General features: G+C 40.9%; 1 protein-coding gene across 3 annotated transcripts in view; it reads right to left on the bottom strand.

Moving 5' to 3' along the window:
- The window catches only part of Wdr35 (WD repeat domain 35), a 55275-nt gene that overhangs the window by 16788 nt on the left and 11583 nt on the right, over positions 1-26904 (bottom strand). For 2 of the 3 annotated variants that reach the window (XM_021202791.1, XM_029540830.1), the window contains 11 exons: positions 26110-26275; positions 25832-25977; positions 24934-25059; positions 22005-22190; positions 16535-16567; positions 16091-16151; positions 7830-7974; positions 6679-6748; positions 5731-5784; positions 4310-4419; positions 3733-3943 (listed from right to left, as the gene is read on the bottom strand). In XM_021202791.1, the coding sequence (XP_021058450.1) occupies positions 3733-3943; positions 4310-4419; positions 5731-5784; positions 6679-6748; positions 7830-7974; positions 16091-16151; positions 16535-16567; positions 22005-22190; positions 24934-25059; positions 25832-25977; positions 26110-26275 (1308 nt within the window). The remainder of the gene's footprint in view (positions 1-3732; positions 3944-4309; positions 4420-5730; positions 5785-6678; positions 6749-7829; positions 7975-16090; positions 16152-16534; positions 16568-22004; positions 22191-24933; positions 25060-25831; positions 25978-26109; positions 26276-26904) is intronic. The other variant, XM_021202792.1, reaches the window with a different exon arrangement.

Below are 26904 nucleotides of genomic sequence, written 5' to 3'. Positions count from 1 at the left end.
AAGGGGAGTGGAAGCAGGAAGATTACAAACTAAGAGGCAAGCCTTTGTTATTGAGCATGACCCTTTCCCAGCAAAACGAGGCCACACACACACACACACACACACATACACACAGACACACACACACACACACAGACACGCACACGCGCACAACAAAACTTCATTTGAAAAGAAGAATATGTATTAAGATGTTTCTCATGGAGTCTTTTATGTGTTTTTATTAATTTGAAACTATCATATAAACCAAATATACTTGTGCAAACATATTTATCACAAAAAATTCTTTTTAATTAAATACTACAACAAAAAATGGTTAAAAGATGAAGTCACAAAAGATAAATCTGTGGATTAAAAAATATACCACCATCCCGAAAAATAAAGTTCAAAAATATCAAGCACTCCTTTAACTTTGTGACTCTTCACTGTGGGATACCTTAGAGTGTCTGTTCTCTTATGTAACAGAACTGATAACTATGCATAAAGCATAGAATTTGGATTATAAGATTCCCTCTTTAATAAAAGGTTCTTAAATGATGGGGGAAACAAAGAAGGGGAGACGGGAAAGGAGGAAGAGGAGGAGCAGGGAGAAGAGTTTCAACGTGGTTTATAAATGTTGGCCTACAAGTAATGCATAAAAAGTTTGGGTCATTCATCCTCCTAAACACTCAACTTCTGCTTGAATTATATTCTGGTTTCCTTTCTGTCGCTGAAATAAACACTATGAGCAAAAGCAACGGAGGACAGGAAGCCTACACCTCCAGATCACGTCCACCACTGAACTCAACCGCAGCTTAAAGCAAAAATCATCGAGTGACGCTGCTTACTGGCCTGCTTAGCCAGCGTTCTTTAAAAAAAAAAAAAAAATGTCTGCTTTATGTATATGAGTACTCTATCTTCAAGTACACCTGCACTCGAGAAGAGGGCATCAGATCCCAGTATAGGTAGTAATAAGGCTCCATGTCGTTGCTGGAATTGAACTCAGGACCTCTGGAAGAGCAGACAGTGCTCTTAACCACTGAGCCATCTCTCCAGCCCTTAGCCAGCATTCTTAATAAGCCCTGAATCAAGTACCCAGGAAATGGTGCCAGCCAGAGTGGGCTGGCCGGCCTATATCAATTAACAACTAAGATGATACTCCACAGATATGGTCGCAGGGCAATCTGGTCTGAACAATCCTTCCATTGAGAATCTCGTCATGGGTAATGCTAGGCTGTGTCAAGTTGACAGAGATAACTAGACCAAATTACATCAACCAACACTGTTTTCCAAAATACAGTAGCAATTCTCCATACCTCAACTGAATACAGTGTGTCACATTAATAAACTACAAAGCAGGGTACACTCCCGTAAGCAATACGCAAGGTATACATTTTTATCAGAAGCAAGCATCCAAACTGTGGTTCATTGTGCTGTATCGAGAAGCACTGGGGCCTCTCTCACTCAGCACAGGCAGAGGTCTCACAGCACGTGTAACACAGCAGGCTTGCTGAAGTGTCCCAACTTAGCTAATCAGTCTCAGCATGCAGTGACACACTGAGGCTTGAACGAACCTAATTAACTAGATTGAGAGATTATATTATCAAATTTTACTTTCACCTCATAAGTTAGACAAGAGGTTTAAGAGGTGTTTAAGAAGAACCTGCCAACTCCAGGGGTCTCTGATAACACAGGCAACTGTGGGACGACAGAGCTACCTCCTCCCTCCTCACAGGCAACTGTGGGACGACAGAGCTACCTCCTCCCTCCTCACAGCAGGGAGACAGAGCTCTCTCATCTATCCTCTCACGGAAAAAAAAATCTATCCAGCTACCAATGGTCAGACCCCAGCTGGTCTCCTGAGTGCTAATACGGACAGCGTGTCCTGAAGGAGCATATCATCGTGTAGTTCAGTGTCCAGGCGTCGTCTCTCAGTCTCTGAGCAGCTGGAGGAGGGACCAGCACAGCAGCTGAGCAAGCAGGAGCACAGAGGCCAGACAACAGACCAGCACACGGATAAATTCTTGACCATGCTGAGATTATTTTCAAAATTCATCTAGCTCTAAATTTAATAGAAATTGGGTTATATTCCAAACCAAAAAACAAACTCAAATAAAGAAAATAATTATTATTTTTTTAAAAAAATAAAGGCTAGTCTGTTAGAACTTCTTAATAGTCTCTTCTAGACAAATGTTTAAAGGTTTCACTGGGTGCTAGACTGACCACACTCTGCACACAGTGTGCAAACATAATAAGCGCCCATTCTCTGGGCATATGCCCCATGTCTAACAAGGAGTGGGGCCAAGAATAGAAAAAGGACTCTAGCATCCAGAAAGCATTCTTCCACCTTCAAGGTTATCCTTGTGGAGACCTGTCAAATATCCACACTTGTTTTGTGGCAAGAGAAAAAATGCCCTTGGGTCCTTGCGAGAAGCCATGCAAAGGCAGTAGTCCAGGTTGTCTTTTCTTTGAACCATTTCTCAGGGTTTCAGAATGACAAAGACCATGAGGCTCCTTAATGCCTTAACAGAGCCTCTAGGGGCCTCTAATGCATGATCTCATTACCCAAAGAGCCCCAACAGAGCTCAAAAGAGAAAAATACACAAACAGCTTGGTGTTTCAGAAGAGCAACAGCTCACCACTAAGCAAACGGCTGCAGAAAAACTTTGACAGCTCGAAGCCATGAGTATGCAATTTCTTCCCAAGAACAAACAAATCAAAATGGATAATTGAGACATTAGCCCATCTCTCATGATTTACACTAGTGAAGTAAACAGAAAATTCCACACTGAAAAATCATTAGTAATCCAAAATTGCTTTTAAGAATGATCTTTTTGATTAAGACACAGATCGATTTATTTTATACTGTCTAAGCACACGGGTAAGTGTTGGTCCAGAGAGGATTGAGGGACAGAGAATCCAGACCAGAAAAGCTAACGGGTGTGGTTCCCTCTGGAGAGGCCTGTGCCATGCTCTTTGGAATGCCTTTCTCTTTTTAGTACCTCTCTTGCTCTCTTAACTCTCATGCTTGAATTCTTTATTATAAGCATTTTATGAAAACGCTTTAATAAAAAGTTAACTCTTTCAAAAACATCAGCTGACGGAGGTGAAAATTAATGAGAAAATGAAATGGACAGAAGGAAGAGGCAGTCACGATGTGTGTGAGGGACCTGGGTACAGAAAGGGTGCAGATTAGTCAGTGGCCTGGAGTATAAGAGAGGTGAGGTAAGCATATTCTAGTCACATAAGCACAGGGGAATGAAGAGACAAGGCCATTTCAAACAGACAGCAATAAACCTGGTGGTTTTCTTTACTTTTCTTTGAATTTTGATAAGAGAAAAAGAAAACAGGACTATTTATTAAGTGTCATGATTCCATGTTGGTGGGCTCAGTTTTGGTTTCAGATAAGGTCTGAATCATGGTCCAAGTTGGCCTGGAAGGTCCTAGATGGCCCCGGCTGGCCTCTCTTCCCTCTGCCTCTCATACCCTGGGATTACAAGCACGTGACTCCCTGGCCAGCTATGAGTTCATCTGTTAAAAGAATAAGTTAAGTGCATAGGAAATGCCTTTTAGAGAGAGCAAAGGTATCATTCCCACTTTGAACCAAATATTTTTAAACCCCACAGAAAATTTAAACTTATTTTCACAAATGTATGCAGCAAACCCACTACATTTCTCAAAGAAAAAGGGAGGAATATCAGGTTTTGAATTTGGCTTATTATTTATAGACTGTTAACACTTAATCCTTTTCTGTACCTCAGGATCCAAGTTTCTGAAGACATACATTCTCGTCTTCTCCATCATTGCAAATAAATCGGGATTGTCCTTAGCCCACTTCATATCCCAGACGTCTTTGCGTTCCAGTTTTAGCAACTCGCCAACTACCTGCTGCCCTGTACTGTCGGTCACCCGAGTGTCCAAGTCAAAGAAAGTCAAGACTCCTGCGATGTCGATGATAGCAAGACGACTACAAGTCATAGGATTGGGGAGGAAAAATTATAAAATACTTTCAGTGGTCTTGAAGTCAAACTGCCTATAGTCCTTCTTCAAGACACCTTTATGAGAAAACTAGAATATGGGGGAAATGACTTTAAAACTTTTTAAACAAATGTAACAGAAGATAGAAACTATTCTTTGTTTTGCTACTTTATAAGAAAAATGTGCCCAAAATCAGGTAGTATCAAAATATTAAATAGTTAATGTTAAGTTTCAAGAGTAAAAATAAAAAACATGCCAGGATTTCCATTTCAACAAGTTCCCCCATCAGCACATTATTGCACAAATCCAACCATCCCAACATAAGCCTAACGCCCAGGAGAAGGCTCTGACTTACCTGGAGTTGCAGTTCAGAGATAACTGGCAGGCTCGACAATCCAGAGAATACTTTTGAATCAGAGCAACATTAGGAAAGCTGTACCTCTGAATGACGCCAGATTCACGCCCCTGTGAAAAGGACCTTTGGTTACCATAGCATATTTACCATAAGAGCATCAAGCTGTATACAAGTCTCTCTATATGTCCATGTTCTTAAAGCCAGAGTGACGCTGACCTAGCAAGTGCCCAATTCTGCTGCTGCTAAGTCTATGTTTATCTCCTAACTTGAGTCTTTTAACAGCAGTTGTAGGTGGTCTAATTTTTCCTCATAGAATATTCAAGAAGGAAGTCAGGACGAAGATCTAGATCTTCGTAATACACTGGTTCTTATCTGACAAGAAAGAAACCTCTAAGGCTGCTTATAATTTAGGTTAATATTCAGAGTAGCCTAAAGGCTACCAAAATACCTACTCAATTACATTTCACAGATACGAAATGGAAAGTCACGGTATGAATCAGCTGTTCCTGGAGCCTAGCCCTTCATCCCACAACTTTCACCTAGAGCATCAGCTTCCGGCAAGAAGAAAAATCACCTAGAAGCAGCAATACCTTGAGTATTATTTAAAACTGACACAGGGTGTTTATACACTTCCTGGACAGGCATGGCAATGTACAGATCAGCAGCAGGTGCAGCAGAGAAGCAGGAGCTATGACGAGCTTTCAAACTCCTCTGCACTTGAGCCATGTGGGGCAATGGGCAAGGGGGGAAGGGCCACATAGCTCATCTTTTCCTGCCCTTTTTAGCCAGAGAGTAAGGATTCTTCAGTATGATGCTCAAGCACAGCCTATCAGAAAAGCGGAAAAGCCATAGGATACACAGACCTTAAGAGCCTCTGCTGGTGCAACTTAAACGCACTGCTGAATCAGCTACTTCTGAAGCACATGTTTTCAAACGTCAGAGCTCAAGAAAAAAACATAATACCATTGCTTCCTTTTTTAAATGTTAGCAAAATATTGCCAGGACTCCTCAACTTCGCTGGCTGGAAAATACACCAGTTCATCCTAACTTTTATGAATGCAGTTCAGCCAGAGCCAGCATAAGTTCCTGGGCTACACACAGTGGGGGAAATCCTCTAAATCCACCACTTTCCATGCAGCCACTGCAGCTACCGACTATGTAGGGCTTTCAACCTGGGATCAACGCCACATCTGTGTCTCTTCTCGGCTGACCATCGCCCTGCTGGTTTTATAAGTAGTTACTATTTTTGCAAATGATTAATAATAATGTGCACAAGCTTCAGAGCTTCCTTGTTTCTTCTATCAGATTTAGAGAAACACAGGACAGTCACAAGATGATAGTCTAAATCCAAAATGCTTGATTTACCCTTGCTCTGTTACTTAAACAATTACTATTCATAAAATGAATTTATTTCAACTTACCACAATCAATGTCTTATCAGATGCAGTAATGGCACAAATTGGATCCCTTGTACCCTAAAATTAACCGATCATTTTATGTAAAATTTATTGAATAACATAGGACATCCAAAACCCATATGCAATTATTAAAACATATAGTAATACATTTGTCAATGTAACAATTTTATTTACTAAGCACCTACTATGTGTCAATCACTAAAGTAAATACTAATGCTACTTCAATGAAATCTTGATCCCCAGGGGATTACTTAAAAGCACCTTCCAAAGATTATAAACCAAACATCTAATTATAGATACTCCTTTAAAAAAGATACAAGTGGGTTATAGAAGCACATAGGGAGAAGCAGATGGGGAAAGGCCTAAGCTTAGCCATTAGAGCTGTGCTCAGGGGTAAGCACATGCCACCAAGAGGGTAAATGGGAGAGTCCTGCAACCACCAGGATCTAATGACAGGCATCGTGCTTAGCAAGAAAAGCCAGGAACCATAGCTCCTTATATCTGACAAACCAGTCAGCCAGAAGTCACTGTTCTCTCTGGAGAACTGCCAGGGACCGACTGATCTCTCAGCTGAGGAACATGAGAAAGGGAAGGAGCATGGTGAAAGTCCCTTAAGTGGAAACTATCAACACTTCAGTCAACGCAGCTCACAGACAGCTGTGGCCCAAGGTAGCTATAAATGCAGCCCGAAAGTCACAAAGCCATAAACTTAGAACATTTTTAATTTGGGACTGCGAAGATGGCTTAGGAGGTAAGTGTCTACTGCTGCACAAGCCGTAGGACCTGAGTCTGGGTCCCTAGCCACCATGTAAAAAGCAGATATGACAGTGTTTGAGGAATTGTAAAATGGTGCCCTATTTACTAGAACCAAATTCTTGATCAAGTCTCTAATAAAATTACAACATTTCCTTATCTGCAGACACTAATGCTGACGAAAATCAAACCACCTACTTGAACGGCTTTACTATAATCAAACACCCCATCCACAGATCCAGAAGGAACATCATCAACGTGATAAATTCTGTTAAAAAAGAACAAGCCACAAGCTTGAAGAAAGTCAGGATTATATAGCTTCATGGTCTCTACAATTAAGGACTGAATGACTACAGTGAACAATCTTATCTAACAGGAAAACCCTGATTTTTTTCTTTTTAAGAGTTCTTGATATGGCTGAATCTCATAAAAGCAGAAACTACCCCGCGAAGATTTAGAGTTATATAAGTCATCTGTTCAACAAAGTCATGCCCCATTGTGAACAACCAAAATTATGCAGTCCCAATAAAATCCATTAAGCTGTGAGAATTTTGTCTGACTGTTGATCAAGAGTAAATGTCTGTTTATTAGTTTATTTGCTTGCTTCCTTGCTTGCTTGCTTGCTTATAGTCTAAGTAGCCTTGGTATGTCTCAAACTCAGAATCCTCCTGCCTCATCCTCCTGTCCGCTACAACTTCAGGATTGTGAAGTAATAACTTCATACAGAACTTCCTGCTGTTTACCAAACACATTTACACATCTTCATGTTGAAGCTTACTTCAGGAGTCCCTTTGTCCTCACATGTCTGAGTGGCAGAGTCCTCTTTATCCCCACTTACCAGAACCACTCCAATTCAGACTCCTGGAAGCCAGGTCTTTGGAAAGAAGCCACATGCCCATTTCAGCTCTACCTAAAGCCCTCCTCCATACCTGTGTGTAAGGGCATGCATCTCCCCTGGTGACTGATGCTAGGGTCACCTCCTAGAAAGACCCCTAGACAACTAACCTTCAGTCAGATACTCATTTCTTAACTGGATGACGGTAATGTCAGTGTACCTCTACTATGTGGAGTGGTTCACAAAGCTATTTCCGAACCAAATAAATCCTCACAGATTTCCAACCTTTATCAATTTGGGGGTTTTGTCTTGTTCTGTTTTGTTTACACCATGCCAACTTTCTTTTACTTTGGTAAATTTAAATAGATCCATTTAAGAGATATTCAAATTAAATAAAAGTACTTCTATTAATCAAGGCAATGTATATTTCTCAAGAATGGCAATAGATAATTAACCATGTCTGGATTCAATACGGTATGGTTGCATTATTAAAAATATATATCAGAAAACATACCTTTCTCTTCCTTCTTTTCGAGACCGTGTGATCTGATTAATTTCCAATGCTGTGAGCTTCTTTGCCACACGATATTGCCAGGTATAAAATGCTTCTTTTGAAGCAGCTATCACATGGGTTTTGGTCATTGCAACAAATAATGGTACTATTAAAAAGAACAGTAAGACAGCTAAGCTATAGTTACACAGAAAGTACTTCACACCACTGAGCCCAACTCCTCATTTTAGAAATAATAAACCTAGTCTTGAAATATGCACAGTCTCTCAAATCAGACAAGAATCTAAAGTTACTAGGATCATTCAAAAAATATTAAGTAAAATGGATCTGTGATGTACAAGGATCAAGAGCTAAAACCTCAGGCCTTTTTTAAAGAGTACTTAGGAGTCTGGGGGTCAATGGAAGATCATTTGCTCAGCATGGGAGAAGTCACAGACTCAATACTCAATATCACAGAAAGAAAAAGGAGCAACCTTTTAAGTAATTTATTATTTTATGTGCATTAGTGTTTTTCCTGTATATATGTCTATGTGAAGGTGTCAGATCCTCTGCAGTGACAACCACATAATTGCTGGGAATTGAACCCAGGCCCTCTGAAAGAGCAGCCAACACTCTTAACCACTGAGCCACCTCTCCAGCCCTGGAAGTAAATCTTTTTGAGTCAGGGTTAGGCGACAGTTGGTGCCTTAGGCATGACACCAAAAATGATGTAACAAAAATAAAGCAATTGAATCTTATAAGGAATTAATGGCTATAAACATACACATGAGACTGTCCAAAAAATATTTAACAAAAGAAAAACTTTTTAAAAGGCGAAGAATCTAAGTGAACACTTCTCCAATAAGATACACAAATAACCAACATCATTCACCACCAAAACCAGAAAACGGAAACTACAACTGGCTTGTCACGTGGTCCTCACTAGGATAGCTAGAATTTTAGAAAGTAAGGCAAGAATTGATCAGGGCATAGAGAAAAAATGAAAATGTAAAATACTCTGAAAGAACATTCCAAAGTTTCTCAAAATGTTGGCTATAGAGTTACACATTCCCTAGCAATTCTGCTCTGAGGTGTATGTTAAGAGAAGCAAACACACACACAAATTTACACGCAGGTGCTCAAAACAGCATTCCACATATACCCAACATGGAGAAACAACTCAGATATCCACCAGCTACTGAGCCCAATCTCTTTCTCCCCTCCTCAGTACCAATTACAGCCAGGTCTAAACATTGATCGTTTTGTTCTTGATCTCCTTTGTATTGCATTTCCACTTCACTTAGTAAACAAGAAGAAGAGTTTCCTGCTTCTAGGCAGACATGTCACTGACCGCCTCTTGGGTATGCTTTTGTGAAGCACAGAGCCTCAGCAACTCCAACGGTGGATTAAAAGACGGGAGACTACGCGGTAAAGTAATCACCTAAGAATACTAAGAATAGAATACTAAGTAAGATAAAGTTAAATATGCACTTGCAAACAAAATATATGAAAGCAAAGTAGCTCTCCGTAAGGGGCGTTACTCTGTGTTTTCTGAGCTCATGAATAATCAAACACTGTGAACTGTTTCTGCTTATACAGCAAAGCAATGAGGCCAGTGTTGGCGAGAGCAGTGGCTTATGGACGTTTGTCACACAACTAACCAGGGGCATGTTTTGGCAGCAGGACACTTAGAAACTGAAGAGTAGAAGCTCCCCCTGGCAGCGTACTGTTAACTGAGTAGACTGACAGCTCAGGAACTCAAACTCAATAAAGTTGAGTCGGATTTTTTTTTTTTTTTTTAAATTTCAGGTTTTCAAGGTTTTTCTATTCAAATCAAATCATATACTATTAATGACCTCTAGAGGGAGCACAAAGCTTTCATTGCCTTGCACAAAATCAAAGCCTGGTGAATGGCAGCCAACCCTCCAGAGGGTGCTAAAGCCAGCCAGGCTGTCTTCTCACTGACGTTTTACTAAATCTAATAAATATTTAGTAAATTCACCATGAATATTTCAATTCTGGTAATTGCACTCTAATTGGTTTGAGGTTCACTAGCCTTTACTGCTTTCTGGTAAAATATAACATTTCCAAAGCATATAAAAGCATTTTCTCAACCAGTGTTTAATTACAATTATGAGTTACATTCATGTTCTTTTATTCTTTTTTTCCATACAATTTATTTTAATCACACTTTCCACTCCCCTGTGTTCTTTATTCTTAATACTTCATGAATATGAGAATTTATTGCTATCCTGATTAATTCAAAATTAAAATGTTACTGTTTCAAAAGACAAGTCGGGCACATCTTGGATTCAAATTGCAAACACTTCATAATTATGATATTAACAATTATGTTTCTCTCTCTGAACCTCAGTTTACCTGCCAATTGAAAACAACAATATCAGTCCTATAGAACTGTTTTAAGGATTAAAAGAGAAAATAGAGGATAACATGGTACCTAGAATAGAGTAAATGCTTAATAATTTTAAATACATGAAAACACTCTTCTAAACACATTATATGTATTAACTCACAGCCACTGTATAAGGTGGACAGTGCTATAATTAGTTATCAGATTTTTAAAAAACTACCTGGTTATGAAGCAATTATAACTTGTCTATGTTATACAACTAGACAGTGGGCAAGTCGGACTTAAACTCGGGTCCTCTACGGCTCTTGAATCTGTGCTCTGAATTGCTGAAGCAGAATGACCCTCAATAAACATCAGGATCTATTAGGCATGGTAATTATCGCTGTTTTTATTTTCATTTTCTATATGAATTTTTATAATGTAACTAAGCACCCCAGTCATTACTCAGAATAAATATAAATATATATCAGAAAATACTTTCAATTAATATAGTAGCACTCTCAATAAATTCACATGGGAACATAATGCCATCTTATAAATTCTGATAGATTTTTATTAAAAGATTAATTAAATTCCAACTAAATTTATAAGTAAACGAAGATGAGGTTGCCAATCACAGTTTGATAGGAGGACTCTATTGGTAAAGGTAACACACCACACAGTTTGAGCACAGGACATGGAAGAAGTCCATTGGTAATGACCAGGAAGCCTCCTCACTCCTGCAAGCTTCCACAGGACTACAAGGTGCTGCTGTGCCTTCTAGTTGCTGCTGAGGGAGAGGCATCAACAGCCTCACCCAGCTGTGAACCCTGTGAGCTACGCTAATGACCGGCACGTACCCATGATGTAACAGTGACACAGATGTTAGGAGGTTAGCAAACTGCTGCTCGATCCACAGAGGAGCAATGGTACTGAAAATCTGGTTAGGAAGTCTGCAAGCCTAGGGATACACCTCATGTGTTATGCTACTAAATGGACATGATAACAAATTGTCATCTAACTTCATACCCATAGAGCACTTCTCTTCATACTCAAAAACTAAGACAGCTCTCCACCAGCAGTTTCTCTGTGCAGTGAACAGAAATTCACAACTAATCAAAATACAGAGAATAAGTGTTCATGGAGTCCTCGGCCACAAGAGGGACATCGATACCATTCCCAACACCAGCCTTAAATGTGGCATCCATATAGTCCCAGCCCCAAAGCTCAGTGACCATCAGAGAAGGGGGCAGAAAGACCATAAGAACAAGAGGTCAGAAAGGGACCAAAGTAAAACAGTGTCTTCTGGACATGGCAGGCCCGTGCAGGCATGAACTCACAGCAGCTGTGCTTGCATAAGACCTGCTCAAGACCAAGCCAATCAACACTGCAGTGTGTGGAGGGGGCGGGGCTCAGGACTCTGCGCTCCTAAGGATTGATGGTTGATGGCTTATGTAGGAAGGAGAGTCAGGTGTCTTAGTATGGTAGGTGAGCTGCTCTACAGTGGACACCTTCACAGAACATATGGACAGTACAAGTTGAACTCAGTGGGTTATTAAAGCAAAACAGAAGGATAAAGTTGGAAGTGAGAACTAGAAGTCATTGGGGCAAGGTGGGAGGTTAAACATGATCAAAATATGAAAATCTCAGAGTTAATTAAAATAGCATATTGAAAATGAAGATCAACTTTGTTAAAGATTTATTTCTTTTTATGTATATGGGTATTTTTCCTGCATGTATGTCTGTGCACCACATACATGCCTGGTGCCCCTGGAGGCCAAAAAAGGGCATCCGATCCCCTGGAATTGAATTAGACCCAAGTTCTCTAGAAGAGCATCCCATTTTCTTAACTGCTAAGCCATCTCTCCAGTCCCAAAGGAACATTTTAGGAGCTAGAACTCCAAGTTTAGCAAGAGACTCAGCCTCATAAATTAAAGTAGAAAGAGATTGAGGAAGACCTCCAACTTCAACTTCAGACCTCAATATACATACACATGTGTGTGCTGACACATGCATATACACAGACACACATACAACATCCACATACACATGCAACAAATTTCAAACTAGGCAGAAAGATTACTGCGGAGAAAATGTAAGAAATTATGCTTCCCTCAAATGAGCCTTAACACTAATAGGCAGTTGTTAATAGCCAAGCCAGGATGTAAAATAATTTAAAACAATTTAGGAATTCACATTTAGGAAAAACCTGCTTGTAATATTTTAATGCTGAGGGCTGAATAAATTCCTGTGTCCATAATGGTTTCCCCGCTTTGCCACTTATTCATTTCTTAGCACTTTAAAGAGCTGGAAAACAGGAATATTGTTATCAAATTAGCCTTCTCGGGAATACATGGAAACCATCACTAGAAACCCACCAAAATGACTGCTGCACAGGCAGGCTGGTACTCTCGGGTCACTCTGGGCCTTGTTCCTTCTCTCAGTGCTATCCTCTCCTTACATGCCACCTGAGGACATACTTAGAGGGATTTCCTTTGTTCTCATTTTTTGAAACACCTATGTATTCCTAGCTGTCCTGGAACTTACCTGTAGACCAACCTGGTCTCGAACTCTGAGTTCTACCTGCCTCTGCCTTCTGAGTGCTGGAATTAAAGGTGTGTGCCACCACTGCCTGGCACATATAGTTATTTCTTTTTCTTTTTTTACGATTTATTTATTTTATGTATATGAGTACACTGTAACTATCTTCAGACACACCAGAAGAGGGCATCGGATCCCATTTCAGATGGTTGTGAGCCATCATGTGGTTGCTGGGAATTGAACTCAGGACTTCTGGAAGAGCAGTCAGTGCTCTTAACCACTAAGCCATCTCTTCAGCCCCCAGTCCCGTATAGTTATTTCTTATAAGACATACTTATATACGCACATCTATTTATCCCAGTCACCAGCACGATACCTGGGCATATGGTACCCAGCACAGGAGCAGTAAAGTGCTGCCCAACTGATTAACTAAGCTTGATTTATTTATACATAAGGAATATCATAATCTCTTTATCTCCCCTAAGGACTGTTACAGTGTCTGAAATTGCGTATTTTTGAGTTGCTAAAGAATCACTTTCAATTTAGATGACATGACATAAACACTGTCTATGCACTCAAGAAACATTTGTCAGGGCCAAGCACACTGTTGGGGATTGGGGATATGAAAGTTTAGCTAGACATAGCTCTTTAAGAAGTTAGACAATCCCAGTCAGGAAGGTAGTAGTCACGGGCAGGGTGAGAAGGACTTAGGAGGAAGTATACTAAAGTGATCATGGGGCTGGTGAGGTCGCTCAGCAGGTAAGCACCTGGGCTGTACTTCCTTAGCTCAGCTCCCAGCCAACCACACTGTGGCTCACAACTGTCACAAAGGGATGTGGGGTCCTGGCTCCTCAGAAGAGCACCTAAAGAGGCCACAGCACGCCTCCTGCTGAGTACGGAATCCTGCCAATCCTACTCTGTATAATGTAAAGTTTCTGTACATTTTTACAGAAACTGTCAAGCAGAAAGGTAAAGAGCCAAACCCAAATCAGACATTCTAGATTAGCATCTGTCCTACAGCATTATTCTAGATTAGCATCTGTCCTACAGCATTATTCTGGATTAGCATCTGTCCTACAGCATTATTCTAGATTAGCATCTGTCCTACAGCATTATTCTAGATTAGCAGCTCTCCTACAGCATTGGTACTGTTTCTTAGTTTTCCGACTCCATAGAAACTTCATGGGGATCCTAAAAGAGAATGATCTGGGATGTATAGATATAGATATAGATATAGATATAGATATAGATATAGATATAGATATAGATATAGATATAGATATAGATATAGATGTATGTATGAAACACAACATTGAGTCTTTGTATCTGTTTGCTGTGAGCCAATGGATGAACTATTGGTTAAAATTTCATCCAAGGAAACTACACATCAAAAAGTTTAAGACTCAAAAATGCAAATAGATTGTCCTCAAGTATTTATCATGTAATGAAGAGGAAGGATTTATGTTTAATTTTGTTTTTAAAAATGGTCTACCTGGAATAAAAATCACTTTGAGTTTAACCCCATGATATAGCAAATGATTCTACATTAAAACTTTTGATGTTGAAAGAAAAAAAACAACAGTCTAAAGATTGGCAAAATTAACACCTTAAAGACATAATACTTTGGTTCAGGGAAACGGCTCAGTAGGTAAGGACTCTTGCTATTGAGCACAAACACACACACACACACACACACACACACACACACAAAATAAAGGATGTAATACTTCTAGAAATAACAAATATACTCACATAACACATCTGTAATAATTATAAGCTATGCATTTTACTAACAGGGAATTTAGCATATGTATATATATATATGCATGTGTGTATGTATATATATAAATATGCACACATGTATATAAACATACTTATGCAACAATGCATGTAGACCAGAGGTTAAATATATTATTATATCACAATGAGTTACTAAAACCTAAACACGAGGCCATTACATCTTTAACAATCATTTGTTTTAACCAGACCTCAGCAAAATGCATTTAAGAGACATACCACTTTGTTTTTAGAATCTATCTTATTTTATGTATATGAATGTTATGCTTGTATCTATACATGCATATCACATGCATGCCTGGTATCCAGGAAAGTCAGAAGAGGTTGTTGAATCCCTACAACTGGAGTCACAGACCATTGTGAGCCACCATGTAAGTACTGAGAACTGAACCAAGGTCCTCTCCAAGAGCAACAAATGCTCTTAGCCATTTAACTATCTCTCCATTCCCACTAACATGATTTTAAGATTCAATATCTAATCTGAAAATAAACGAGTAGTTTATCGGAGTCAGAAAATAATACAGTGGGTTCTCAACTGTTTTTGACTGAATTATTTTTGTCACCATTCCTAATATATGGCAGTACATTTTATAAGAGAGACATTAAATCTGGAAGCTGCAATGGCAGAGAATATTTTAATGGTTTTAAATAAGTTTCTTATAATAAGAATGAAAACTCCCCAGAGAGCTACTTTTATCTCTGTTGGGCAGAGGGAAGGGAGCAGCGAGAGTCACAAATGTCCTCAGAAAAAGAAGTGGGGAATGTTTTAAGACTTTCTCTATTAATAGATTGGTTTCATTAGAAAGCACTGGAAAAAGCAAGCCTACTTTATATGCAGCTAAAGTGTTTTTATGGGAGAGAAGTATTTACAAGCAGTTTATTAATAATAAAAGTGGTTTAAGAGCAAAATTCTTTCTACAACCCAGTTTATTACATACTAACCTTGCATTGCACGCCAATTCCTACACAATTATGTAGACAAATGGTGGCGACGTGGCAATTATGAAATTGTTGTGGATTTTAAACTCAATAGCCTCCCTTACAGGTTACTGTTTTAACCAGGATGCTCTCAGAGTGAAAGGAAGCATTGATAAACCTACCGTGAAAACAGGCATCAACTGGTACTGCGCGTGGCAACCAGAAAACATGGTCATGCTCATCTAGAAACTATCATTCTAATTAATACCATTAGCAGAGGTGGACAACTATGTGATCCGGATGCACATTCGTTTGTGGGTGTGCACGCTCATGTGTGCTCACTCAGGCCAAAGGAGGATGTTGGTATCTCTTTCTACCATTATCCACCTTATTGTGTGAGACAGGACCTTTCATTGAACCTTAAGTTGTTTCAGCTAGGCAGTCTGGCCAGTGAGTTCCTAAGATTCACATATCTCAAACCCCCAATGCTGGGGTTACAGGCATGTGTGGTCATGCCCAGATTTTGTGTGGGTGGTTGGGGATTTGAACTCGGGCCCTCTTGCTTTAATATCAAACATTCCGACCCAATAAGTCATATCTCCAGCCTTTTGGGATTTTTATAGTTACTGTTATAAACAAAACCCCATCAGAAAGGAAATAAATATTAACATTTTCTTACCAAGATCAATGTATTTAGGGTCCAAGGGTGTGCCAATAGAATTGCAAAGAACAAGCACAAACTGTAAACAGATAAAAGAAAAAAAAAAAGAATATCAGAATTCTTCTAAGAATATCAGAGTTCTTGCTTGTGAACAGTAAGGACATGTACTTCACATATCGTGCTTATCTTTGTCAAGTATCACTAACCTGGAAATGACTGATAAAACCTCAGTACAAAGAAAAGCAGACAAAAGGAAAGACCATCTACAGCACTATTACAAACCATGAGTTATATCAAGGCCGCCGATTTCCCACTCTAACAAGTTCCACAGTTTTAGGAGAGCACACGCAAGTGGTCCAGCCACTTCCATCATTTACACATCTAAATGCCCAGATGCTATAGCACCTTAACACACACCTCCCCATCTATCCCAGCCACGCAGAAGCCAAAGTAGTTTGTTACCGTTGCACCAAATGTCTCCATTTCATTCTCCTCCTTTGAAGCAATATATGAATGGTATGAGAAATTCAGAAAAACGCAATTAATTCAGGAGCAATGGCTTATATCCAAACAATCGTGACTGATATTAAGAAAAACACAATGTACATTTTACACCACACTGTTCTAAGTTGGAAATTTCATCTTAGCTATTAGTTATTCAATCATGTACTGACAATACTGTTTTACTTAAACGTTTTCCTAACAAGCTCAGTAATTTCATATAAATTCCGTGTGTTAGCTATATATTTTCCTATCAATGCCTCAAACCTCGTTTAACTTTATGAAAGTAAACTTAGTGATAACAGACTACATCCCTTCCATCCACTACTTAAATAGGCTTCCTGTTGCCTTAGCATAACACAAAGATGTGCTTTTAACTTTTCTGCTTAATAATCACATCAGTTTATACGTTTCCAGAAAGAAAATAATGCACAGGATTTCTTAAAAAAACAAAAAAACAAAACAAAACAAAAACTAGCAACCCCCTCGCTTCTCAACCCTTTAACACAGTTCCTCATGTTGTGGTGACCCCAACCATACAATTATTTTCATTGTTACTTCAGAACTGAAGTTTTGCTACTATTATGAATGTAATATAATTATGTAAGTATCTAGTATGCAGGATATCTGATATGTGACCCTTGTGATCCTTGTGAGAGGGTTGTTCTACTCCCAAGGGGTCTCGACCCACAGGCTGAGAGCCACTGTTGGGTTGACAGCCACCACTCTAATGCTCCCTTCTGTTACTTACGTCCCAACTCTAAGCAGCATGCTTTTTGTTTGATGAATGATCGTTGGGTCTTCCTTTCCAGTGTTTTTTTGAGACAAGACTTCACCTTGTAACTGACGCTGCTCTCGAACCCTGGCAACCTTCTGCTGCAGCTGCCACAACCTCCTAACTAGAATGACAGGCAGGAGCCACATGCACCGCTTCCAGGGAGCACCGTCCCAGTGCTCCAGCTTGCTCCGTTCGGTCTCATTGCTTTCCCACTGTGAATGGAAGGCCCTTCGCTCTCTCCATCCTCCTCCCCAGTCCCCTGCCCCACGCTTCAGGGACCATGTTGGTAGGAGCTTCTGAAGTGTGAAGTCTCGGTGATCACACCACTTCAACCACACAAAGACTCTCACAGCGACCCCTCCACCACGCTGTGACTTACGTTTTAGGCAGACTGTACTGTCCTTGCTGCAGGTTTCAGGGTTAGGGTTTGGCATTTTTCTCAATGCTTCACTTCCTGTGTATTTATTACTAACTTGAATCTCCAACTCCGCCCCAACTAAGCATATCTTCTCCCAGGAGATCTGAGAGAAGACAATGGACTGACTAAGTGCACCCTGCTTTCTCTCAGAGCCCGGCCTCTCACTGGAGCCCTGGATATGCCTCTCCGTGATCAGCTGCTACACTCTTCACCACGGGGCTCGGGCTTCCCGGGTTTCTCCTCTCTCTTGCTTTATTCCTATCTTGGGCCTTTATCAGGAAATAACTCCCTAAGATAGGTAAGTTTGGGAGCAAAAGTGTTGGTGACCTTGCACATGTAAAAGGTCAGAACTTCACTCTCACATGAGTAGTTTGCTTACGATGAGAAATCCTAGACAGGGAAGCATTTTCCCTTGGAATTTTGAGGGCAATTCTCCAAGCTGATGACGAGCTGAACGCCACCCTAAGGTCTCATCTTATGAAATCTGCTTTCTCTTGAAAAGCGGTGGGTGAGGGGGACGTGGTGGGTTTGTGGGTTTGTTTTGTTGTGTTGTGTCAGTTTAATCCCCAGTGTCCTGAAGCTCACACTGATGTTCACAATGTGGAAACATTTTTAGTCACTGAGCTAGGTTTCTTCTCATGGAAAACCTCAAGGGAATTTTGCTTTTTTTGTTCTCTCTCTCTCTCTCCCTCCCTCCCTCCCTCTCTCCCTCCCTCCCTCCCTCCTTCCTTTCTCCATCTGTAGTGTGCATATGTATTTGTGCTCACACATGGGGGTGCATGTTTGTGCACATGCATGTGGAAGGTGTGTCATGGTGCACTTTATTTACCAAAGCAGGATCTCTTGCTGAACCCATGACTGGCTGATTTGGCTGCTCTGGCCAGTCAGTTTGCCCCAGGGACTTCCTCTCTGACCTCCCCAGTGTGGGGAGTACAGGTGCACTGTCTTGGCTCCCAGCTTCTATGTGTCTGTTAGGGAGTCTATCTCCCTCCTCACACTTGCACAGCATGGCTTACTCTTTGGGCCACCTCAACCCCCAGACTCCATTTGCCTGTTAACTCTTTAGTGAATAGTGTTCAAATCGTAAACTTTCATTTCCTATTTTTGCCATTTCCTTGTCTTTTTAGTTCCTTACTATTTCCTTCCCTTTATTGTCCAACCTTCCTGGCAAACTTTTCAACATGATTATCATCTTTGTAATTCCCAAGTCTCTCCTTTTCTATATGTCCTTTTCTTGCTCTATGGGTGGAAGTCTCTGGCCTGTGTGAGAATAGACAATGACTGTTCTGAGACAATGGTGTTTTTGAATTGCTCTTCCTGGGCTGGAGCAATGGGCAGGAGCAGCTGTGACTCTTGCAGGGGACCAGGGTTCAGTTCCCAGCACCCACCCATAACACCACTTCCAGGGTCCGAACACCCTCTACTGGAATCTATTGGCACCGGCATGCTTGTGGTGCACAGACAAGCAGACACACAAGCATGCTGGCATGCACCTTTAATCCCAGCACTCAGGAACCATCGACCTGAGGATCTCAAGGAGTTCGACGCCAGGCTGGTCTACATAGTGAGTTCCATAAAAGACAAGTCTAGGGGCTGGTGAGATGGCTCAGCAGGTAAGAGCACCCGACTGCTCTTCTGAAGGTCCTGAGTTCAAATCCTAGCAACCACATGGTGGCTCACAACCATCCATAACGAGATCTGACTCCCTCTTCTGGAGTGTCTGAAGCTACAGTGTACTCGCATATAATAAATAAATAATTAAATCTTTAAAAAAAAAAAAAAAAAAGACAAGTCTACCCAGAGAGATCCTGTCTCAAAAAACAAAAACAAATTACCTTAACTGTCCCCTCCTAGTCTATGTTCCCCCAACCCCCAATTCTTTTCTACTTGTGTTTATATTTGGCATTTCTTGCTACATAGGATGTTTCCCCAAATATCTGTGCTGCCTTTCCAACTGCTATACTTAGGAACAAGATGCTAAAAAGTCTATGTTACCTACTTGACCATCGGTGGGCCTCAGCTGCCATGACCTGTGAGGCGGTTGGGTAGAGCTGTTTTAAAAGATTCTCAATTTGCATGTGGTCCTTTCTGCTGAGACTTCCCAACCTACTACCTCAGAGCTGGGAGCTCAGCTGCCTGTGCTCTGGGAGCCACGCAGGAAAGCAAGGAGGGACCGGGGGAGTAGTGCTTGGAGGTTAACGCCAATGCCCGCCTGACTTTCAGCAGTCTGTCCCTGTCAGCCACGCTTAGGCCTTCGGCACAGAAACGCTTTTCTTTTTCCCTTCCCTTTTTCCTTCCCTTTTTCCTTCCCTTTTTCCTTTCCTTTCCTTTCCTTTCCTTTCCTTTCCTTTCCCTTTCCTTTCCCTTTCCTTTCCCTTTCCTTTCCCTTTCCTTTCCCTTTCCTTTCCCTTTTCCTTTCCCTTTTCCTTTCCTCTTTCCTTTCCTCTTTCCTTTCCTCTTTCCTTTCCTCTTTCCTTTCCTCTTTCCTTTCCTCTTTCCTTTNTCCTCTTTCCTTTCCTCTTTCCTTTCCTCTTTCCTTTCCTCTTTCCTTTCCTCTTTCCTTTCCTCTTTCCTTTCCTCTTTCCTTTCCTCTTTCCTCTTTCCTTTCCTCTTTCCTTTCCTCTTTCCTTTCCTCTTTCCTTTCCTTTCCTTTCCTTTCCTTTCCTTTCCTTTCCTTTCCTTTCCTTTCCTTTTCGAATCATATTCTGAGGCTCGTAATATGGCTCATCAAATAAAGGGGCTTGCTGCCAGCCTGAGACCCGAATTCAATCCTTGAAACCTACATAGTGGAAGGAGAGAGAACAGATTCCTGAAACGTGTCCTCTGACAGACACATGTGTGATGTACCCTGAGAGCACACACACACTTTAAATAAATGTAAAAGGATTTTTCTATAACTCTAGTTATGGTTCTCAGGTTTATTATTTTTATTATTCATTTTTTAGATTACTATACTGACGTCATTTCTCCCTTCCCTCCAAATCTTCCCACATACCCCTCCTTGCTTGCTTTCAAATTTCTGGCCTCTATTTTCATCGATTGTTATTTTATATATATTTTGGGGGGCACATACACAAATATGTGTGTATATACATATATTTATTTTATATGTATGGATGTTTTGTCTACATGTATGTTTGTGCTTCATATACATGCAGTGCCCACAGAGCCCACAGGACAGTACTGGATCCCCTAGAAGTGAAGTTACAGGCTGTTGTTAGCCACCGTGTAGGTGTTGGGAGTCAATGCAGGTCCTCTAGAACATCAGTCAGTGCTCTTAACCACTGAGCCTTGTCTCCTGCCCTGATTTTTTAAAGTCCTACTTGGTGACCAAACCTCAGTCTTGGCAGATGGCAGCAAGACCACTCCCTGCGGGCTCTGTCTAGAGGGAGGCCTGGGAACTTGCTAGTTCCTGTGTCTCTTTTGTGATTTTTGTCTGTTTTCTTGCTCGCATCACCTCTGGTACTCATAAACTGTCTTTCCCCAAGCAGCCCCATCCTCCGCTTCTCCAACATCCTGTACCAGTTGCCCCAGCCACAGTCCATGAACGCCCTTCCTAGCCTGCTGATGTGACCTCCCCGGCTCACCTGCTCTCCGAGCTCCACCCTCTGCTTTCCTTAGCTCTCTTTTCCCCTTTGGGCCTGTAGCTTTTTGAAAAACACCTGTACTACTGCTTCAGTTTGTTTCAGGAAAAAAAACAAAAAAAAACAAGCCAAGTAGGGCTGTTCAAACAACCACCTTTAACAAAATCTCTGTTCAAAACCCAGCCAAAGACACTGCTAGTCTTCTTTTCAAATACATACTTTTGCAATTTCTCAAATTGTTAGCATGCTTTTTTAAAAACACATCATTTATTAATATTTTGACTTTGTGCTATGAGGTTAACTTTTAAGGCACTATATCCTGAAATGAGAACAGATTTATCCAAGTCAAAAGCCACTGAAACTCATGTAACTCCGTCAGTATTTCTGCTAGGCATCAGATAACCATTTTTCACTCGTGACATACTTCAGAGGCAAAAAGCTTCAGTGTGGAAGAAGTTAGCAAGAACTGCCAATGTCACACTGACAGGAAGGAAGAATCAGGGAATATAGAAACAGGCTCAGACAGACACCCAGGAGAGCCAACGTCCTGCCCCCTCCAGTGCCTGCGCTTGAGAAGGCTAGCAAGTAGAGCCCCAGCTCTGCCCATTGCTAATAACACATCAGAAACTTAGGATACCAAAGGCTCCCTACCTGAGGGTGATTTTCATCAGCTTTTGTAGCCAAAATGCAGAAATCTCCACACGTGGTGATAGAAATGAGGCTCTTCACATATTTAACGTATTTCTCATTGTTTTTTGTGTCCCAGAACACAACACAGTATTCCGGACGATCAGGTCTGGTGTACGCATAAACCACCGTGTTGGAACAGTAGCCCCACTAGGGATGGAGGCACACACGTGGGGAGGAAAGAAGAAGATAGACTAGTTAGTTAGGGGAAGAAAAATCACATTATTTTTATTTTCAAAATAGTGTAATGGATGCGGTTATCAGGGCTAAAAAAAAAAAATAGATCCTATTGGAAAAAATCTAAATGTCATAATAAAAGACTTTTTTTTTTTTTAAAGATTTATTTATTTATTATATATATGTAAGTACACTGTAGCTGTCTGAAGACACTCCAGAAGAGGGCGTCAGATCTTGTTACGGATGGTTATGAGCCACCATGTGGTTGCTGGGATTTGAACTCCGGACCTTTGGAAGAGCAGTCGGGTGCTCTTACCCACTGAGCCATCTCACCAGCCCATAAAAGACATTTTTAAAAGAACGTTCTACAAAAATAAACTTACCTGTCTAACTTTTGTTAATTCGTAAAGGTTAAGCTTCAGGGGTAAAAATTTTCAATTAACTATTTTCAGTAGTTAATCCCTGCTTTGGGGGTGGACCAGAAAGGATTCTGTATCTCTGAGACAAAATTCAAAACAGATATGGTCTTTTCCCTGATCCTGGGTTGTTGGCTTTTTGTTTGTTTTTGTATTTTTTTTTCAGAATGTTTTTATCTTTCTACATCTTATCCAAAATAAAATTATAGAAGTTTCTCCACCCCCAACACTTCCTGAGGAATAATCATGATCAGGTCTTTTGGCAACAACTGTTCACTGAACGTCTGTATCACAGAGCCCACTGGGAACAGAGCACGTACACTCAGTCTCCCTCTGTCTAGTGTGCTGGGACACTCACGGAGTCTTGAATATGCTGTACTCACTGTCAGCACTATGTTAAGGTTATCACTAAAAGGTCAGTCATGTTTGACTCTCATACCACTCACTAACATCAACTTTGGCTTTCAAAGACTTTAGCTTTACAAAAATGTTATAAAGACACGATGTTCCCAAACACCCCTCCTCCATTTCCCTGTCCTTAGTGTCATACATGACTATGACACATTTGTGACAACCTGGAACAGTAGACTGCACACTCTTCATTAGCTTTGCCCTAATGTCCTCTGAGATCCCAGAATCTCACGGCAGCTACATTATCTTCCACTGTCATGTCTCCCTCGGCTCCTTTGTGCTATCATGGTTTCTCAGTCCGCTGCATTTGACCTCAGCAGAGGAACAAAACTTATTTAAGCCAGTCCCTTTGGTTTGGATCTGTGTGTTATTTTTCCCGTGCTTACATAGTTACTGGTGTGTAGAGAGATGCCACTGAACTGAAGTGCTTCTCTTATGCATATGAAGGGTCTCTGACCTCCACGTGACATCATGGAGGATGTTAACCCTCTTCACGTGGCCAGAGTGCAGTTTGCCAGCTTTGCCACTAAAAAGCTCCCTTTTTTCTCTCTTTCCAAACTAGAAGGGTGGGGGACTCCACCTCCTAGAGAGACTGTATGTAACTTGGAATACTTCTGTAAGAAAAATCTGTTTATTTCCTCCCATTTATTTTTACTCAAATATACATCCATATCTATTCAGACACTCTCCTTTTATAATGAGCTATCATAGAAAGCTACATTGCTTCTTTTTATTCCTCACATACACCGACCACAGTCCAATTCTGGCTGCTGTAAGCTATAGTGGGCTGTCTACGATGTCATTCTTTTCCATCAGAACACTTCCTGGTTGCCTAGCACTGTAAGATGCTCCGTGCATATCTTACATTTTCTCTGTCCTAGTTCTAGAACCAGCCATTTCTCTAAGGTGTTTTGACTTTTAAACATTAAATACATAAGAGTATGTCCCCCTTCCCCCTCTGCTCTCCCACTCTGCTATGCTGTGCTATGCTGAGCTGTGTGTGCTGTGTGCTGTGTGTGCTGCACTGCACTGTGATCAAACCCCAAGGCCTTATGCATAGACTCCACCTCTAAGCCACATTCTAACCACCTCTGAACCCTTGGGTTGTTTCAGTAGACTCTCATTATATTTTGCAGGTTGCCCTCAAACTCAACAACCCCTCTGCCTTCATCTCCCAGGAGATGATAATATAGGCATGAGTCACTACGCCTAGATTGCACAATACTTTTCATAAAATAAATAACCCCAAGCTCGATTTAGATCAATCGTCTACTGTTTATCTCATTTTCCTCCTCTGATCCACTCAGCCCTTCTCCTCCCTTCCCCATGCCTTGCGGGGAGGAGCGTGACTTCTGTGAACTCCATCCCATGGGCTGCTCTGCTCTGTGGTTCCTTTGGGGTTTATCCATTAAAAGAAAAGAAGAAGAAGGCACAAGGAAGAGGAAGAAGAGGAATGTTTACTCCCTAATGCCCCTGCCTGGCAACCTTGGCCCGTGCTCATGGGTCCAGGAACACTGTTCCCCTGCCCCTGCATGGCAGCCTTGGCCCGCGCTCATGGGTCTGGGAACACTGTTCCCCTGCCTTGCTCCGTGAGCCCAGGACTGCTGATGGCATCTGGGATCTGCTAAGCCCCAGTGCCTGATTTATCTCCTTTGCACTTCCTTTCATGTCAGCCATACCCTGGAATAAGGTCTTCTGTTACTCCTGTGAGAGCACCATCTGTTTCCAGAGAGATCTTGACTCTTAAAGCCATTTTAACCAATTCAAGAAAAAGCTGCTCCTTTCAAGAGCTTCATACACATTCTACTAGTTTCTTGTTTAAAAAGCTGCAACAGGTTTAGTTTAAAAAACAAACCAAAAAAACACTGTTTTATAACTGATCTTAATACCTTATAATCAGGTCGAATATTAGCAAAATATATAAAGGAGTCAACAGCTAGAGCGATCTTCAGTCCGCCTCCTTCCCAAGACAGTGAACACATCTGCTTTCCTGGAACTTTCAAAGTACCCAGATGCTGTGAGGAAATGGAAATTATTATAACAAACATAGACGACTCAAATGTGCCAATACTACTCCAGAAAATTCTAAAAATTAAATCTGTTAATAATACCACTGAGTAAGATGATGTGTATTTATGAAAATAATGCTTACATATTAGTATTTATCATTTGTGACTCATTATTGAGATAGATTTTTCTACAAATCATGCCAAATATTGCAGTAGTCACCTTTCATCCTAGCACTTAGAAAGCAGAGGCAGGTGGATTTCTGTGTGAGACCAGCCTGGTCGACATAGCAATTTCCAGGATAGCCAGGGCCATATAGTGAGAATCTGTCTCAAAGGGAAAACAAATAGATCGCTTCACAATAAATTATAACAATGAAAAATTTAAGAGTACTGGTAGGTATTTGTTTAATATCCAAAGACAGTTAAAGTATCATATTAAAACCCAGAAATATGAACATAAAGTAAATGCATTATATTAAAATACTAATCAAGTTAGTGATTTAAAAGAGACATTTATTTGGGTCACAGAGAAAATATCCTCAATAGCTATTTCATGGCAGTTTCCTGTGTCAAATGTTTAGATTTCTAAACTTACAGATTATAAAATGGTAACTATAATAAAATCTTACAAAACACGATTTCGACACATGCTTGATATCTGGAAACTGCTGCTCAAATGTCCCTCAGAGAAGGTGTGGTGAGCTAGACTTTCTGCTCCCGTTCCCTGATTATGGCTGTGCCTGCTGTAACTGGGAAGACAACTTCTGAACACGTTTACCTCACCAAACGGTGTGTAGAACTGCACGATATTGATGTCCTTATCCTGAGTGACTACTTTCTGGGAGCCGGCCACAGCTAACACACTGCCGATGTGGTTCCACTGGATGCCGACCACGTACATGCCCGTGTCGATCAAAACCGGGTCTGGGAGGGGGGAGGGGAGGGAGAATGTGGCAGCTGGGTCACAACTTAGCCTAGAAAACTGAAAGTCTTCAGAATAACTTTCAGAATATTTTTACACTAAGTTGGAGAACTTAGAAAACAAAGATTGCTCACTTTGGTCATTCTCATGCCTCATTATTTGGCATCTCCCGTTGTCAAAACAAATTGCCAGGCAAGGGCAATCGGGCTCCACGTAGCCTTCAGTGCCATGGTACCAGTGAATCCCAGCAATACTGATCGCTCCAGTGACGTTCACCAAGCAATTCAGTTTCATTTTCATCTAGGTAGAAGAGGTTAGCTGAGGTAAGTGCATTCTAAACTGGGCAATTTAACCTGCACAAGTACTGAAGACAATCAGTAAGGACGGACATGAAGTCTCCCTTGAGACGCAAGCTTCAGGACTTGCTGGTTCACCCAACCTGGATAAGTTACTTCTCTGACTTTCCATCTTTCCCCACGTATAAAATAAGGACAAAAACAGAGAGATAGGTAAGTCTGGCGTGTGCTTGCTATCCCAGCACACCAGACACTGATGCAGGAAGACCTCCAGGATGAGGCAAGCCTGGGCTACATAGCAAGTACAAGGTCAGTCCCAACAACACAGGGAGACCTAATCTCAAAACCTACACTCACACTCAGAGTTTTTAAGGAGACACAAATGACAGTAGAAGTTCATGCATTCAAGGTCAGCCTGGGCCAAGGAGTGAGATTATGTCTCAAAAGAAGGAAAGAAAGAAAGAAAGAAAGAAAGAAAGAAAGAAAGAAAGAAAGAAAGAAAGAAAGAAAGAAAGAAAGAAAGAAAGAAAGAAAAGAAGAGAGAAGAGAAGAGAAGAGAAGAGAAGAGAAGAGAAGAGAAGAGAAAAGAAAAGAAAAGAAAAGAAAAGAAAAGAAAAGAAAAGAAAAGAAAAG

This window comes from Mus pahari, chromosome 7 (genome assembly GCF_900095145.1).
Source record: "Mus pahari chromosome 7, PAHARI_EIJ_v1.1, whole genome shotgun sequence".
In the NCBI taxonomy this organism is placed as follows: Eukaryota; Metazoa; Chordata; class Mammalia; order Rodentia; family Muridae; genus Mus; species Mus pahari.
This window is presented reverse-complemented; position numbering and strand designations above follow the sequence as displayed.